This window comes from Macaca nemestrina, chromosome 3 (genome assembly GCF_043159975.1).
Source record: "Macaca nemestrina isolate mMacNem1 chromosome 3, mMacNem.hap1, whole genome shotgun sequence".
NCBI lineage: Eukaryota > Metazoa > Chordata > Mammalia > Primates > Cercopithecidae > Macaca > Macaca nemestrina.
In genome coordinates this window covers 82,148,477-82,166,794 of record NC_092127.1, presented here as the reverse complement: position 1 = coordinate 82,166,794, position 18,318 = coordinate 82,148,477, and the positions used below count along the sequence as shown (strand labels likewise).

Sequence of the window (18,318 nt, the reverse complement as noted above, 5' to 3'; positions counted from 1 at the left end):
TTTAGTGAACACATAAACCACAACATCTATGAAAGATAATTCTAATTAAAGGATAGTAAACTCTAAGTCCATTTAACTCTCAACATAGGTAACAGGATTATACACTATTCTGTTATTGTGTATAACAAAATTATACACAATATAAAGAGGAAATTTTTCTTCATGGTCATTTGCATCCTAGTTTTTAGTTGAAAAAAGTCATAATTGGCAGATGGTGATGTCAGATCCATTCCCACAACAGAAATTAGACAATGCCACAAACACAGATTTATGGTTTCCTGGGAGAAAGCTCCTCTTTGCAAACATGTATCTTTAACAATGGACTACTGGCACAGAGGGAAAGTGACCATATGGACATAAAAGATATGGTATTTTGTTGTCAGTGATGAACAGTGCATAGAAACAGATACTAGCTGCTTCTGTTGTACCAACTCCCATTCAAGATCACCAACTCTGTAATAAATTTAACATCAGTATATAATATAGCCATTATATATTGAAGTCACATAAGGTAAATGACATCACGGCTCATTCATGTAAAAAAATTATCAAAATGCTCATCACCATTAACAGCAAAATTATGAGAAAATACGTAGTATTTCTACCAATGTAACTTTTATATCAATAATTTTTAAAAATTTATTTAATATTTAATAGTTGAGGAATTTAATATTTAATATTTAATAGTTGAGGAAACTGAAGAAAAACATTGTTACTTTATTTTCTTTCTCTGTAGAAAGACAATATTTGACTAAAGCACCAAAATTTCTTCTAGCTTTAAATTTATCACATTATATAAGTTTTTCACTTGCTAAAAGTTGCAGATTTTCTAATAGTATCTTGACACTACACTTAGTAATTTCAGAATAAATTGCTTTAAGAAATTGTTTCCATCTCAGCGTCTTGTGATGTAGTGCTGTTTTTTCTCTTCAAATACTAAATACTGTCTTATCCCAAAAAGGATTTAAGGATATTTATAAATATGTGCACAATATAGCAAGTTAAATAAATATATAACAAAAGTAAGGCAAAGAGAAAAGACTGAAATCAGAGAATAATGTGGTTAACACTTTCATAACATTAATTCCATTTTCTAGAGATAGTCTCACATTTAGATTTTATCATTTCAAAAACAAACAAGAAATGGGAAAATAGTATCAATGTAAAAACTAGTTTCTCTAAAACAGTGGTTTCTCAAAATGTGGTCTGAGAATGCCTGGGGATCTCTTACACTCTTCAAGGGCCTATAAATGATGGCTTCTTTGCCATTTCTTTCCCATTCTCACAGGAAGGCACCATGGAGTCTTCCAGGGGCTACGTGGTATGTGATGCTGCTGTCACTCTGACGACTAACGGAATGTGAACTTATGTATGCTGACATTTAAAAATTTTCTGTTCCAATTCCTAACACAAATATTAATAGATCCAGTTCACAAATATCGAAGCACTTTAGGGATCCTGAATCACTTTTGAGAGTGTAAAAGGATCCTGAGAAGTGTTTTCTAAAGTACAAACAATTTTGTTTTCATTTTCCTGACATAAAAACCTGAACATTTTCATATAAGTTTAATATTATTCTATTTGATCATGAGCAAAGTAAATAATTTTTCAGTCACTTATGATGAATTATAATCATAAGGATACTGATGGATCTTATTGGTCTCTAATTTTGAGACTATGGATCAAAGCCCTTTGAGGAAATGAAGGAAGCTATGAAAACTCTCAATTCAGTATAACAATGGACACAAAATCTTGCAAATAATTTCATAATGTTTTTGAACACCCTGGAGTCTGTTTGTTGACACCGTCAAGTTCTAAGAACTCCTACACAAGGACAAAGAAAAGAACATAGATATCTTAGTTTCTTGTGACTGATTTGTTTAAATTGCTTTAAGACACAGCTTTAATAGTTTAAAACACCAGTTAAATTTGTGCAATAAGATAGAGAGAAGTTTAATAAATGGTGCCTCTTTTTTTTTTCTTCTCTCTCCTGGCATCTCTGTTTATCCACACATCATAAATGAAGGTGAAGTATTTCTAGTTAACACGGTAACTCATTCTACACCAGAAAGGAATTACTTTTTCTCATCATGTTGTTGTGTAGAAGGTTTTGCTGGTTCAGTTTTTCTTTCTTGGAGCCTGAAAATGATAATCTCAATTGCATAACATAATTCATTTTTTTAAGTACTCTAATGAATTTCAAAATGGACATACAAAAGTCTCATAGATTTTAAAAACTTGGCCTCATTCAGGTAGGTGAGCTAGTGTAGGACTGCAGAGATGCTCATGAGGACCGTTGAGTTCCAACTATAGCTTCTGAATTCACTAAGATATATTTATTGAGGGCCTCCCATAGAATAGACCTGAGCACTGTAGGTGATATTTGAGTAAAGTACAACATTTGCCTGAGACTGAAGATAGACATTATTTATATGGGAGAATGTGTAACATGATTAAGTAGAATGGTGAAAAAGAAGGTCTCTAAATTCAGAAGCCTGGGTGGGTGCTAGCATTTACTGGCTGTATGGCTTCAGCAAATATTTCAATCTGGTTTATTGAACTGGCATAATGATAGTACCTGATGCATAGAGTTATTGTGAGAGTTGAATTAAGTAACGTATATAAAGTGCAGAAAAAAGTGTGTATCATTTAGCAAGTGCTCAGTAAAGGTTATTACAGCACAGTGCTGCAGAGTGTGATGCAGTGAAAAATGCAATATGAATTTGGAGAAAAAAAGGATCACCAGGGGTCAGAAGAATCTGTAGGAGAGTTCATGGAGAAGGTAAGTCTTCAGCTGTGGGGCTACTAAGTAGTGTGGGGAGTTACAAAGTTCTGGGTGCACCATAAATTTAAAACCTAATGGAAGAAATAGGATCAGCCCCAATATGTATAAGCACAAGTGTCAGAAAGATGGAAAGAATGCTCAGGTCTCTGGAGATATACATAGAAGTGCTAAAACACAGGCAAGTGAAAAGGATAAAGAGTGGGTGTGAGTTATTAAAATGATTGGAGTGGAGCAAAGTATATTGCACTACTTGTGGGACCAGACTGTTCCATTCATCCCTCCCAAATTAAATTTCACTTTTCTCATAGGGATCTTTTGTGGGTAATGGTTCCGAAGGGAGGATTTGTCTTTTATTTTATTTATTTCTGAGGAAAACACACCTTACGCATATAGAAAATACACATTCCCCCTTCAAAAAATGAAGCACCAAAACTCAAAGTTTATGTGCTTTTAAGACATTTATGTTTATGTCTTTTCATTGAAAGAACTCAAAGAATAAAAGATTGTGGAAGAAATTTTGAAAAAAGGATTACAAGTACACATGTTAATGGAAATGGCTATTTCTAGAAAATTTCAAGCGTATTCTAATGTAATAGCTTTGCAATTCTTTGCTGATTCTTTTTAATGGTCATGATGAGATGATATATCCTGGCTTTTTTAATGCACCTTTCCTGATTAAGAGCCCCCATTACCTAATTAAAATAACACCATCTGGTTTTAATATTGCATAATAACTTTTTTACCCCTTAATCCCAGGACTGAAGCAACATTCACAACCTGGACCTTACAGAGGTCATGCGGTATTTGTTCACTCGTTGCCACAATTTATAGACTCACTGGTGGATGAGGCTGAGAGGTAGTGGAGCTGGAATTAAAGTAAATAAATAAATAACAGGTAGAGAAGCCAGAAAGAAAAAAAAAGAATGCCACTGGAGTTGTATACATACATGCTAGATTCTCTTCTCTAAATGGAGCCCTTCAGGTTTTAGAGGGAAGAGCTTTTGAAAAGGTAGCACTTGACAGACCTCAGGAAAGTAATGAAGAAAGTCCAGTGAAGTTCAAGTGAAGATGTATTTGTGAAAGCTATACTAGACAAAAGGACTCAAGGATGGATGAGTTCAATGGAACACGCTTGGTCTGTTCATGGAACAGAAAGAAAATCAGTTCGTCTGGAATGCAGCAAGAGAAAGGGAGATAGGAGATGAGGCCCAGAAGATAGACCATATCACAAGGGATTTAGATGCTATTATGAAGGTAATGGGAGACTTGAGAGTATTTGTAACCAAGGAATGGTGTAAGAATTATTTTTTCCTTAATGTTTCATAAGGAGGGGGGAAGCCCACACTGTTTTTTTTTTTTTTAAAAGACAACTGATATTCAGAAAAATCAGGAAGTAGTGGGAACTGAAAACACCCAGAAAACTCCAGCTGTCCCTTAGGACTAGTTAATGACTGATAGGCAGAGGTTCAGGCCCAGAATTTGCCTATAGGGAGAGTGTTTCTTTTTCAGGAGAATCTAGAAATCCATATTTGTATGTGATAAACTTTCCTTTTTCAAAATATTGGTAAACAATACAAATTTTTCTACATTCAGTAGACTGTTGACCCTTGAATAACACAGGTTTGAGCTGCACTGGTCCATGTATATGCAGATTTTTTCCAATAAATACAGTTGGCTTTCCTTATCAGTGAGTTCCACATCCAGAACCAAACGTGGATGGAAAATGCAGTTTTCACAGGATGCAAAACCCCACCATACTGAGGGCTGACTCTTACTGGCTGATTTCCCAGGGCCATTGTGGGGTTCAAGTGTTTTGAGATTTTGGTATCTGCTAGCTGTCCTCGAACCAATCCCACACAGATACCAAAGGACGACTGTACAAGCCAGCTCTCTGTGTACAAAACTAAACATGTTTGGAAGCCAGATTAAGGCCTGGTCTTGATAATTTACCATCTTATGACATTACATCTTTACTCTCATAATTGTGAAAGAGAACAATGAGAAAGGAAAGAAATCCTGAGGTGGGAGGGTTGCTTGAGGCCAGGAGGTCGAGGCTGCAGTGAGCCATGATAGCACCACTGCACTCCAGCACGGGCGAAAGAGTAAGACCCCCAAGAAACAAACAAACAAACAAACAAACAAACAAACAAAAGGCCCTCAGGGTTTCAAGAAAAACATACATGAACTTAGAATCAATTTTCTCTTTAAGGAGCCAACCATAATGAATGGATAAATGGATGATATCAGCAAAGCACTGTTTAGTATAAGAAATCACAGTCCCTCCAGAAGCTGATACATTCTCTAGGCCATACTATAGAAAGGAAAAAGAAATAGTATTTTTAAAGAACACATAAGAGAACTTGGCCCACAAATAAAGCACAGTTGTGAAATCAAAGCATATTGGTCATAGTTCGGGCAAATCTCCACCTCTACTTCGTCTGGCCTTCAACCCAGTGATCTTGGCAAGTCATTTGGTTCTGTCTGCATTTCAGTTTCCCTGACAGGATGATTAACATTTAAAAAGTGTATGCAGTCAAAGAATGGTGTATACATTTTCATTATGTTTAGTAACTAGGTGTATTATCTACATAGAGATAGTGCTCTAGTAAGAGACAAAACAGAGCATAAGTTCAGTGGAAACTTAAATGGACTTCTAAAATATAGCAATATTTTTGAAGAAACGGTGATTTTTTACTCTGAAACATGTTCTCACAGCAGAATGCAAGGTGGGGATAGGATGGAGAGCCAATTGTTATTTTAATGTGTTGGTCATACTAAGTCTAATAATTCCAGCCACATACACCCTAAATTCTGTTTATAAAAATCACCTTCCTGCTCTTCACTCTGTTTGTGGAATTTTGGACTTTCAGAATTACCTTTCAATTCTCTACATATCAAATGATATAGATTTTATTTATATGTCTTATAACCTGAAGAATGTGAACAACCCTTAAGTTGTTCTCGTTAATGTCCAAATACTGGCTGATGGTTGAGTTTGTCCTCTGAAAAGAAACGAAGAGGGAGCAATATTGGCTGGAGGAGAGAGTGACATATTGATTGTTAGCCCTAATACCAGCACTAACTTCTACGGTTTTGGAGGAAGTTAGGAAACTGTTCTGGGATGTAATCAACAAAGCTTAAAGTAAAGAAATGATTGCCAAGGATAGCCTTTAACCTCCGCTCTGATACTCATGAACTCTTTGACAGCAGGCAAGCCACAGAATCTTCCCAAATCGTAAACAGGCTGATTTCTAATGAAAGCAGTATAAATTAATGATTAAAAGTGAAAGCTCTGCCTTCAGACAGTCAAGGTCTCAAATCCTGGCTCAACCCCTCTTAACTGTGCAGAGGTTGCTGTGATAGATGACATGAGATGATGTAGAGACAGCACTAAGCCAGCACCTAGTCTACAGCAAACAATCAATAGAAAGAATTACAGCTTATTGTAAAGAATAAAGTGTAGTAACACCCTTGATGGTATTCTGAGACAAAGTAAAAAGTGCTGAATAGATGTAAGATTATTATCACTACTATTATTTTTGAATCCTATGGGAGAGACCTTATGAACTATGCTTTTTGCCAAATGACAATGAGATAAGATGACCTAATTAGTAAGAGGAGAATGTTGGACTAACACAATACTGTTTGGATAGTCCTTAAGTCACTAGTTTTTCTGTAAAGTCCCCATTCCTAACAGCGAATTTTCACCCAATCAATCTTTCTAAATGTTCTTTTTATGTGTCCTATTTCAAGATTACCATAACATGTTTTTATGAAAGGGAAGTCCACCTAGTTCCTGCTCCCTGAACATTTTCTTGAATTACCTTTTCCTACCCCTTTCTCCCAGATGATCAAACTCTTCTGCCTATCTTACTCTTAACCACTGAGTAGATCTCTCTTAGGTTTGTTTTTTCTATTAAACAACAGATACCCATTTTCTTCTGTAACCTTAAAACAGCATTTTGAGCAACTTTATATTCATTGAAGAAGTGAATCCTAAATGCTTTCAAGTTGTCTTGTCCTCTCTTATATTAGGAAAAGTTTTGCACAGCATCCCCACGTTTCTCCAGAGCTAATATTGATTTTTAACAGTCTCAAAGTGAAGCCCATAGTGTCTTGCAGTGTTTACTCCCTGTACAGAATGCAAGGTCCCTTGAAACATGTAAATCAGAGTCATGTTGTATATTCCTTTCAGGCATTATAAAAGGAAGCATCACTATATTTGAATCTTGAAAAGTTCTAAGACATGGACCTGTGTTAAACAGCTTGAAAGTTACTGTGAAATTCCCACAGAAATTGCTGCATCTTATGGTTATCAAAATCAGCTTTATGTATGGCATACACTTGGACACAGAATTGGTGACCGTTGGGAGGAATAAGATCCCACTGGAAGGAAAGATAAGAAGAGAGGAAAATAAATGGAGGCTAAAATAGTCTTAATTTCAACGTCTGCCTGAAAAGCTTAAGTAGGACTTAGAATATTTTACAGGTGCTAGCTGATCTGATATTCTCCATCTGTTATTGGCCCTGGAGACTGACTGGCCATTAAACACAAAATGATGACTGGTGTAGCAGGTGCAGTGAAGTGGGAAGGTGTGGAGCAAATAAAAAAGTCCATGGCATCTATAAGAAATGCTGACCCCCAGGAAATTTTAAAAGGTTATGTGCACTGTGGTATTCATGACGTATGTGTGAGAGGTATGATGGCAAGTGTATTTCTCATGAAAGTACTTCAATTACTTGCATGCTGTTATTTCTTTAGAATTCCCAGGTCCTGAACTATACAATTACTTAATACTCAAAGAGAACTATTACTTACGTTGAGAAATTTCCCTTTAATGCAATTCATTGGCGCAATGTCAATGGGAGGGTTGCCTGAGATGCACACTTTGCTAAAATCATTTTCTAAGCCTACTGCTGTGAGTTAACTATTCTGTTCCCGTAAGTTTTTCTTGACGCCTTTTGGCATCTATGTCAAATTGAAGCTTCTTATTAGCACATTTTAGGATTCCCAGCAGTCCACTTGATGCGTCTCTTTTTTTATACTCTCACTTGAAATTCTGCTCAGTCTTTGTTCTCCTTTCTGTGTCATCCTGCCACTCCCTCACCCTTTCATTTGTTTGCAACCTCTTCCCTTAGCACATCCAATAAGCTGTATTTTGTGGATGTAATTCTTCTTTTATAGAGTTTTTCTTAAGATCTCAGGATGGCTGATGAGAGATTTACAAAGATCCACTTTCTAAGGAATTTCTGATGTTCTACTGAGAGGCAATTCTTTACAGGTTAAATACAAGGGCTATGCACAGGCATATTTTTTTAACTTTTGTTATCAACATTTTCTTTTTCTGTGTTCCTCAGGCTAGTCTAGAGAGACTGCCTTCTTCCTTTCACCACCTTCATTCTTTCACTACAGCTGGAAGGAAAGATAAACAATCCAACAGCAAATCCACCTCCAGCATACCCTAAATCCAACAACTCTCATGGCTTTCACTTTGCCTCACTAATCCGAGCCAGCGGTTCTTGCCTGAATGCCCTACTGCCCTGTGGTCTATTCTCCACGCAGCAGACTGGGCGATCCTTGGGAAACATGTCAGCTCAAGCTACTCCCTTGCTCAAAAACTTCTACCAGTTCCATATCTCTTTCATAACAAAACTAATCATGGTTAATAAGGTTCTACATGACCTGACCCAGCTGCTTTTCTAGTCTCATCTCTTATCTCCTCCCTTTATTCATCCTAGTCTCCATTTTCAACCTCTTCCCACTGTCAAATGTTTACCTTGCTCTTCCACTGCCCGTGTCAGTTTCTCCAGACATTTTCATTACCACTCCCTCACTTCAATCAGGTTTCTGCTCATAATCTGCCTTCTTTGAGAGATATTCCCTCACTGGAAAATCTAAAATAACACTACTCATCACCCTCTCTCCCTCAATTTTCTTCACAGTGCTCATCTTTGCCCCTATAGTATTGATATTTTTTGTTATTTAGTTTTCTGCCTTGTAGCCATTGCCCTAAAAATTAACTGGAATGTAAAAATGAGAGCATGCACTTTATTAGTTGGGTACTCTACTTTTACTCACTGTGCTTACAAAGTGGCCTAGCACATTATCACAGATGCTTGGTGAAGATGTTGAGTGAGGGAATATCAGTTAGGAGCGTCTTCTTGGCTCCTAGAAGTGTACCCTTTGCTAAAATAACTTTCAGAGGTATCAATAGCAATTTTAATTCAGGAATCTGTTGATGTTATGGTACAAGTAGAACAAACGCAGGGCTGAGGAAGTAAATAATTCTACAGCATGAAGCAGTGGAAGCTGCCACTGTGCACAGCACTGAAAAAGGTCAGCTCTCAAGATAATCGGAGCGCACATCACCAGACAGAGCCTATTCTCAATTAAGCACTGGTGAGGCTTTGAATAGGCTAACTGCAAAAGAAAGAAGCCCTAATGAGGCTAATGTCATGGCAAAATTTTTAAAGTTGACCACGTTTACTGAAGGCAGCAATACCTCAATTACCACTCATGCCCTATAAGGAGATAGAATTCAAGTGGATTCTCCTCCCACCATACCGTAAGGAAAAATGTGGTGCCATACCTAACTTCTTGATGGGACATTTTTCCCATGTAAGTTTAAGTTTCATAGATCATGGGGTACAGACACCTGGTTTGGATTGACTGACGTTTTTAGCAAACCAAAACCAGATTTTTCTCCACCTTTCTGCATTCAGATTCCATGCATCTCTGCTATGATTTTTGGCATTGTAAGCCATGCATATGTTAACAGCACTTTGCCTAAGTTGTCTGCTCTAAGAACTAGATTAGCTTGTTTTCTAAATGTGGTGGCACCTTTGGCTTAATTGAGTGTGGTATAATAATTTACTGTACTTTAGTAAAGGTGAGCTGCATCAGAGATTGTTGTCAAACTAATAAATCTTCTGAACCAGCAGTCATTCTAGTGAGAAACTAGTCAGGCCATAGCTGCTGAAGAAGTTTTAGTTCACCCAGGCATCTGGAAACCCTATGGCTGAGACAGAGCAAAACATAAAATAAGGAAGAAAAATTTAACTATTAACCTGAAGATTTTAAACTTTGATTTCTTTGGACTCCTTATCCTAAAGAGAAAGATAATAATTGCAGACTTTAATTCTTTTGAACTTCAAGTTATTTTGACTTTAACATGCAAGAGGATTTAATTTTTGTCCTTTACTTTCTCCCTAAGAAATTTTCAATGAAAGAAGACTTATATTCAAAGGTGAGACATCTCTGCATTGTTAGAATTTTATTATTGAAATGCTTTTACATATTTATTATCATATACTCAATGTATCATTTAGTCTCACTGCACAATCTCTAATAGACTGTGTTAGATGACATGATGGATATAATTTGGGACAGTAAAAAGAATAAATAATTATTTTCTAGTCCTGGATATAGAGTGATCTTGAAGTTTATTTAGTTAATGTATTATTTTCAAACATTTTGCAAGCTCTTGGGGACAAAAGCTAAATTTACCACCACACCATATCCTGAAAGGATCCATAAAGAAGGAATGATTGTCATTAGGAAAATGACTTCATCAGGGACTTCCCCTAGGAGGTAGCAAGTCAGATTTTGGCTAAAACTCATATCTTCACCATAGACAAATGGTATGCACAATGGGTTAAAAATATAAAGATCTGGGGAAGGATATGAGGAGGGATTCTTCTTTCCCAATCTTTAAAGTGAATTTGATGTGGCATGGAATGATCATCTTTGTCTCACTCCACCCCTCACTCACTCCTTTCATGTAGTACAAATTGTCCAGTTTTGGAAAATTTTGGATGAGATTTTTGAATGAGAAATGCATAGTTCAGCCCTTTTTCCATCCCCTTCATCTTTGGTGTTAACCCGAGAAGGAGGCATGTCATTCTGTTCCGCCCATCCATATTATAAATTTTATAGGGCTGCTCCCATAAGATGGAACTGATATAGCCTGGTATTGAATGTGAATGGGCACAGAATCTATTTCTGGTGTTTAGTGTTAGAAAGTCTTCTTGCTCATAGGTACAAGCTACATTTTCCAATATTAACTTCACCAGCAATGAGTAATCTTTCATCTGCTTGTTTTTTAAAAAAATCTGGTTTTCAACTGGCCTGATTTTGAGTGAAGACAATTATAATTGATTGCTTTCCCCTAAAATCCTAAGGCTACAATTACATTTACAAAAGTGTAACCGAATGTTTTCCCCTAAAATACTAAGGCTACTTAAGGGTATTTTGTTTCTTAACTAAAAAAAAAATAAATAAAATAAAATAAAATAAAATAAAGTAAAAAAGTCAGGAAAATTTGTCAGTTCTCAGAGCATCTCACTGAGCAAAATAGAAAAGGAAAAGGTCTCCCATATGATTATTATAGCCAAAAACACACTTTAACTAGAAAATATAAATATTCTCATTGGAAGAAATGGCCAATGATTTAAGAATATCTTTAAATGACTAATTAACATATTGTGGCAAATATTTCAGCAATGCTTAAAGTATTTTTAACTCTAACTTCTAGCTGTGGGACTGTTTTAGCTTCATGAAGGAACCATAGCTACATTTAATTCATTCACTATGTGACAGAATGTTTATTATCCACATTTGCAGCCCATTCTGATGTCTAATACAACATGGGCTTTTGTAGCCATCCCTGGTCTCATACTTAGTGAACACTATTCCTCAAAACACTCCTGATATCTCCAGTTCAGGAAGCAGAGGAAACACTCGCTTCCCAGGAAGTGGATTTGATTTCACTCAGTTTCTCTCCAAACACAGAAAAAGGCATCGTGTAGCTCACGTTCATTGGTTCATGTAGAAATGAACCAATACTCTAAGCATAATAGTATTTCCATTTTGGAAAACTTTAGCTTAGGGAGTAGATTATGGGGCATATGTTACCTGTCTTATAGTATTCTGAAGAAATTGTGAAGAGCACTTTCTTGTTCCAGGTTTTTTCAGAAGGCAAAGTATGACTAAATGGTGTAAATCATAAGGTGGAATATTTTGGTTTGACAAAAACAAACAAACAAACAAACAAACAAAAAAGGAAACAACTCTCTAACAATTACAGCTCAACTGCCATGAAATAAACTACCTTTTGTAATAGTAAACTGATCTGAGTTATCTCATGCTGATGTCCTCCAAATGATTCACACCCAGTCCTCAAAATCAGACCAAGTTCAGTTGAACTCTCAGAAAGTATGAGTCTATGAAAATTCTTCCCGTAGGCAAAACACAAGGAACTTTGAATTCAGTTTTTAGAGGAGAAAAATTTAATATATTTTATCTTATTATACATTTTTCCTAAATTACAAAGTCAACAGCTGCAAATATATTCTGCTACAAAGCTTTCTGTAAGAAATATCTCTATAAGAAAATACATCTCATTAACATTTCCTGTAAATAAATTACTTCAAATAATAATTTTAAAAAGGGTGAACATAAGAAAAATATTGCAGAAACCAAATTGTAAATATAATAATTGTTATATAGGAAATGCTTGACTGAAATGTTCCATTTTCATTTCACCAAGCTTATAGCAACCTGTTTATACAAACTTTGGTTCTTGGATAGACTAGTTTATAATTTTTGTTTTTGCAGACCTGTGCAGAAAATGTAAATCTTAATCATCTTAGTAAATATATGTGGGAAGCTGAAATTTTTAATAGATATACAGGCTCAAACTCAGTTTCTACTGGGAGGACTTAAATTTGAGACTGCAGATGGGATTTAAGTAAAAGAAAACTAAAAAGTGAATTGTGGTCTACAAAAGTTTAAAGTCACGACTATAAGATAACCTTTTATTCTATTGTGCTCTAGACAAAATATTTAGAACTGAGTTAAGTAAAAAAAGTAGTAAAGTGGTTTCAAAGAATTTAGAAACTGTGGTGTCTAGAGATTAGCAATATGCAGATTTTACAAGTTATCTTACTTATATTTTTTAACTGCAATGGCTGCAGAAAACAGAAACTAGCCCTTTGGCAATAAAGCAGATGCTGCAGAGGTTTGGGAAGAAAATTGGATGATGCCATTGGCTAGTCAGAAGCTTATAGAGGGCAATGGAACCTCACTACTCTGTCTACTTCAGGAGTCCATTTGTGAAACCTCCTGAAATTGAGATTATTTGAGGATCTCAGCACTGTAAAATAAATAATTTGAGGGTAGTATGGACACATGACCTCACACTGAATTCATTTGTGTAGTAAATATTGTGATAGCAAATCCCATGTAGCTCTTCACTGAGACTGTGCATCCCCTGGTTTCAAAGATGAATAGTCAACTTGTGCCTCAGACATATGAATTATGTGTTGCCAAAACCTGAACAAACGAAAATGTTTTCCCAATTTTCTTGCTTGCGCCAGTGCAGTACAGATCCAGCTCAACTCTCTATTGCCACAGAGTATGTATGAATACCTGTATTTAACAATCTAGTTCTATCAAAACATAGGTTATGGCAAATCTTTAAGAAATAATGATCTCTCTGTTAGCTGGTTTCCCACATATATTGGACATCTTTAATTTTTTTTGTCATCTGTGAAAATTCTGCTCTGTGCAAGTATTTTACTAGTCACAATTTGTGGGTATAGTTTGGAAACTAAAATGCATTCAGAATAGGAATCACATAGGATAGAGAGATATACTGTCATTCCACAGAATCCGAAGGAAATGTTTTTGTCTTATATCAGTTCTTATTAATTACAGGTAAAACTAAAATTTTGAAAAAATGTTTTTGTGGCTGTTTGTTATTTATTTGTCTTCCTAAAGGCCTTCATAAACAACTGGCAATTATTTTGCAATTATTTGGAAATATTGACTGATTTTTTTCTTGTCTACCAAGACTCTTGATTGAACAGCAGAAGTAGTGTTACAAATTAAAAGGTAATATTCTGTTGTAAATTAACTATGCTCCATGTTTTCATTTCTTGTTTAGCAATTTTATTTTTAGAACCTATTGTATAACAAGTTATTCTAGGAGTATTTTGTTAAACTCTAACTTTGAATAGAAATCTGGCATGTAGGTTATTTGTATAAGCAATCAGCAATCTGAAGGAAACCTCTCCTCCAGCACAACCTAAACCTTGGAAAGTCACATGCTACTCGTCAGTAATTTCCACTGTGTGCTTTTTCTCTAATAATAGCATTTTCCACAAATGTGTACATTATTTACATAGACAAGTTGCATAATGGAAACACTGGCTGCACTGCATTTGTCACCTATTCTAATCTATTCAGTTCATGTTTTCTTTCTCTCTTTTTGTGATCTGCATTCTTATCACATTTCTTATTTTAGCCATTCTTCTGCATCTGAACCTTATTTTCCACCATGCTATAATGCATTAAATACACAAATTCACAGTCTGCAATTGATGATGTTCCTCAATGGTGATCAAATTTTCTGACACACATGGAGTCTGGCTTTGGAGGAGTAGGTGGCATCTTTCCATACTTTGCAAGACAGGCCCTTCGCACAGTCGCACCGCTGGAAAATTTCCAGCCCATGAGAGCCCTTCTTGCGTTGTTTGGTACAGACTTCCCCCTGATGGAGTACCGGTTTGCAGATTTTGGTCCAGAAATGACGAGCACAGCAAAACCCTTCGATGCAGTCTGATGATCGTAGGCAGGGGTCTCCTTCATGCCCTGCAGAAATGATGACCAATAATAGATGTTACCCTGACACTTCAGAAAAAAAAAATTCTATTTTGCAATCAGAAGCACATAAAATATTTTCACTTATACTATCTTCTATGCTGTTACCATTTATAATGAAAAGTATTGGTTGATACCGATTGGCTATGCCTCTAATCACATAAATCCATTATGATCTGTTTCCATTTTTTGCCACCTGAATAACAAGTTTAATGACTAGCTAGGATTAAAGAACCTTCCTTGTATTTTTTTTCTAAAACCAATGGAATTAATTATCTATATTTTTCTTCTATTTATTTATTTTTAAAAAACCCACAACTACAGATATCCCTACCTTTTATATGTGACATCTTAGTGTGTGGTCTTCCTAAATTCTGCCATCCCAAGTCATGGTTTGAGTAATGACCGTGGTTTCGATCTCTGTGCCGAGTGCCATCCAGAGCTGGGATGTGAGGGGTTAAGATGCTTTCAGTAACTGGGATACAGATACCTGGAGGTGATCACATAATCAGTTAGACTAATTCAATTCTACGAAATGTGAGACTTATCCACTTACTCTCTTGATGTGAAATATGAAGCCATTTCTCTATCTATCTAACCACCCATTCATTCATTTACTTATTTATTGAGACTGAGCATACTTTGGCCCTAAAGTGAGACTTCCTTGGTATGAATTTTGTCTCTCTCAAGACTAAGTGACCTTGGACAAAACTGGGAATAAAAGCATAATTTTATATATTCACAAAGTTATTGTGAATATATGTGAAGAATCAATGTTAGCTATTAGTATTTTTAAATAATCTGATCAGACATTCACCCTCTGGATCCAGATTCCTTTATTAATTAACAACATAATCTTAGTTTACACTGTAAACTTCTCTAATGGTATAAGGTCTTCTTCTTCCCTTCACCTCCTGTGCAAGAGATTCACAATACGTCTACACCCAGAGGTCAGGAATAGGCATGAGAATATGAGCCTGATTATGTTGTTTTATATGATTAAGTATATATTTCTAATTACCTTCTGCAATTATTTAATGTTTTTGCCACATCTTGTCTGTGATCCATTTCATCATTATTGCTGAATTGTCTGCCTATGAATTCATTGATATTGGATGAAGCCAGGTTGGGGAGTAAAATCTTGTGTCTCTCTTTGGAGGAACCAATCACTCTACTACCATAAGACTGAGCTACAGAACATCTTGACTAAACCCAAAGTACAAAACTGGAATAGATATTTACAACTGCGTTGCTAAATCATATCAAGTTTCTGTCTTTGGTTCTTTTACATGCGTTCACTTATGTGTTTACTGGAATAGAATGCCTTGCTGTTTATATGTAACACTTCAACATGGCAATATTCTAGATCAGCACAGGTCATACAATATAGAAAGTAACCAGAGTCTAGGAAAAATAAGATTTGGGGAGGAAATTCAGGTAATCTTGCACTACCTAAACCAATTCTACCAGGCTCCTTATATTTCAGGAGTCCGAGTAAGGAGAAGATAGCCTGACTCGAGAGACAGGCTTACTATGATGAGAAGAAAGAGGCCCATGAACACTTAGTGAGATCTTTTACCGTTATTGCAGCGGGTACCGGGGCAGCACATGCCATCTCGGTGGCAGCGCTTCTTTTTTCTCCGACACACCATGCAGGCTGATGATCCTTGGTGGGGACTGTGGCAATACCTCCCAACTTCACACTCCTTATCACTGCTACAAGGATAGGCCTGTCATCAAGTGGAACAACACCAAAAGTAAAGGATTAGATCCTGTTTCTCTTATGAAACATTACTATAGCAAATCATGATAGAAAATAAATCACGATCTATCTCACCTGGAAGGAACTATACCATCATCATAATGTTCTGAAGCTAGATCCTAAGTAGTGACACTTAACTGAGGACCTTATAAATATCTATTGTTGATGACAAAGATAAAGCTGAAGCTGTTCGTCTATTTTCATTGACACAACTCTAGAGTTAGAATTTAGACTTTTATTGATGCATAGAACCCTTATGAGTGACTTTGGGGTCTCCAGAGCAGTTGTAATTATTGCATTAATGCTATTGTAAGGTACAAATGACACAGTCATCTTCGCCACTCGATTTTTTTCAGCTGTTAAAGAACGATGAGAGAAATGTTAAATAAAACAACAGAGGGCTATGCTAGAAGCCAAAACGTATCTCCTGCCCAATTATGAAACAAAGACTTTAAAAGTGAATCCTTTCAGTTCCTACCTATAAAAGCAAGGAGGAGAAACATTTCCAGAACAGTTTGAGACAGTGAATTATTTGACACAAAGACACTAAGGAACAGGATCCTCATTCCAAACATGTTGATAAGCAGCAGTAGAGCTCCCAGCAGCCAGAGAGATGCTAAGATCCAGTTATATCATTATATTCCCAGGAAGCACAAAAGCAGACTCCTTACAGACCTGAAATAGCACCACAGTCTGCTACGCCTTCAGTGTAAAGAAAGAACCTCTGTTCACACATTTCTCTACCTAGTTGTATGTCCAGAAGGCTACTTCAGCAGTGTCATATATTGTCTTAAAAAAATACATGTACTTCTAGTTCTAGATCCTTGAGGAATTGCCATACTGTTTTCCATAATGGTTGAACTAGTTTACAATCCCACCAACAGTGTAAAAGTGTTCCTATTTCTCCACATCCTCTCCAGCACCTGTTGTTTCCTGGCTTTTTAATGATTGCCATTCTAACTGGTGTGAGATGGTATCTCATTGTGGTTTTGATTTGCATTTCTCTGATTGCCAGTGATGATGAGCATTTTTTCATGTGTCTGTTGGCTGTATGAATGTCCTCTTTTGAGAAATGTCTATTCATATCCTTTGCCCACTTTTTGATGGGGTTGTTTGTTTTTTTCTTGTAAATTTGTTTGAGTTCTTTGTAGGTTCTGGATATTAGCCCTTTGTCAGATGAGTAGATTGCAAAAATTTTCTCCCATTCTGTAGGTTGCCTGTTCACTCTGATGGTAGTTTCTTTTGCTGTGCAGAAGCTCTTTAGTTTAATTAGATCCCATTTGTCAATTTTGGCTTTTGTTGCTGTTGCTTTTGGTGTTTTAGACATGAAGTCCTTGCCCATGCCTATGTCCTGAATGGTATTACCTAGGTTTTCTTCTAGGGTTTCCCAGCCATCCCATTACTGGGTATATACCCAAAGGATTATAAATCATGCTGCTATAAAGACACATGCACACGTATGTTTATTGCGGCACTATTCACAATAGCAAAGACTTGGAATCAACCCAAACCTCCACCAGTGACAGACTGGATTAAGAAAATGTGGCACATATACACCATGGAATACTATGCGGCCATAAAAAAGGATGAGTTTGTGTCCTTTGTAGGGACATGGATGCAGCTGGAAACCATCATTCTCAGCAAACTATCGCAAGAACAGAAAACCAAACACCGCATGTTCTCGCTCATAGGTGGGAACTGAGCAATGAGATCACATGGACTCGGGAAGGGGAACATCACACACCGGGGCCTATCATGGGGAGGGGGGAGCGGGGAGGGATTGCACTGGGAGTTATACCTGATGTAAATGACGAGTTGATGCGTGCAGCACACCAACATGGCACAAGTATACATATGTAACAAACCTGCACGTTATGCACATGTACCCTAGCACTTAAAGTATAATAAAAAAATAAAATAAAAAAAATAAAAAATACATGTAAAATACAGAAGGTGGTCAGAGTTTAGGAAAACGAAGATTTTGGGGGTTATACATACATATATACCCATTTGTGTACCCCCTGCCTCTCGGAAGTATTTGGAACATTAAAAATGTCCCTGTGTTCAGAGACTGGGAGTTGAGAAACTAAAATGTCATAACCCACATCA

General features: G+C 36.4%; 1 protein-coding gene across 1 annotated transcript in view; it reads right to left on the bottom strand.

The window, feature by feature from the left end:
* Nucleotides 1-12,050: 12,050 nt before the first annotated feature.
* LOC105486295 (dickkopf WNT signaling pathway inhibitor 2) overlaps nucleotides 12,051-18,318 on the bottom strand; it is a 107,456-nt gene continuing 101,188 nt past the window's right edge. The window contains exons 2-4 of the mRNA XM_011749115.2: nucleotides 16,027-16,177; nucleotides 14,782-14,937; nucleotides 12,051-14,438 (exon numbers count right to left, since the gene is read on the bottom strand). Coding sequence (XP_011747417.1) covers nucleotides 14,188-14,438; nucleotides 14,782-14,937; nucleotides 16,027-16,177 — 558 coding nt within the window. The 3' untranslated portion in view covers nucleotides 12,051-14,187. The remainder of the gene's footprint in view (nucleotides 14,439-14,781; nucleotides 14,938-16,026; nucleotides 16,178-18,318) is intronic.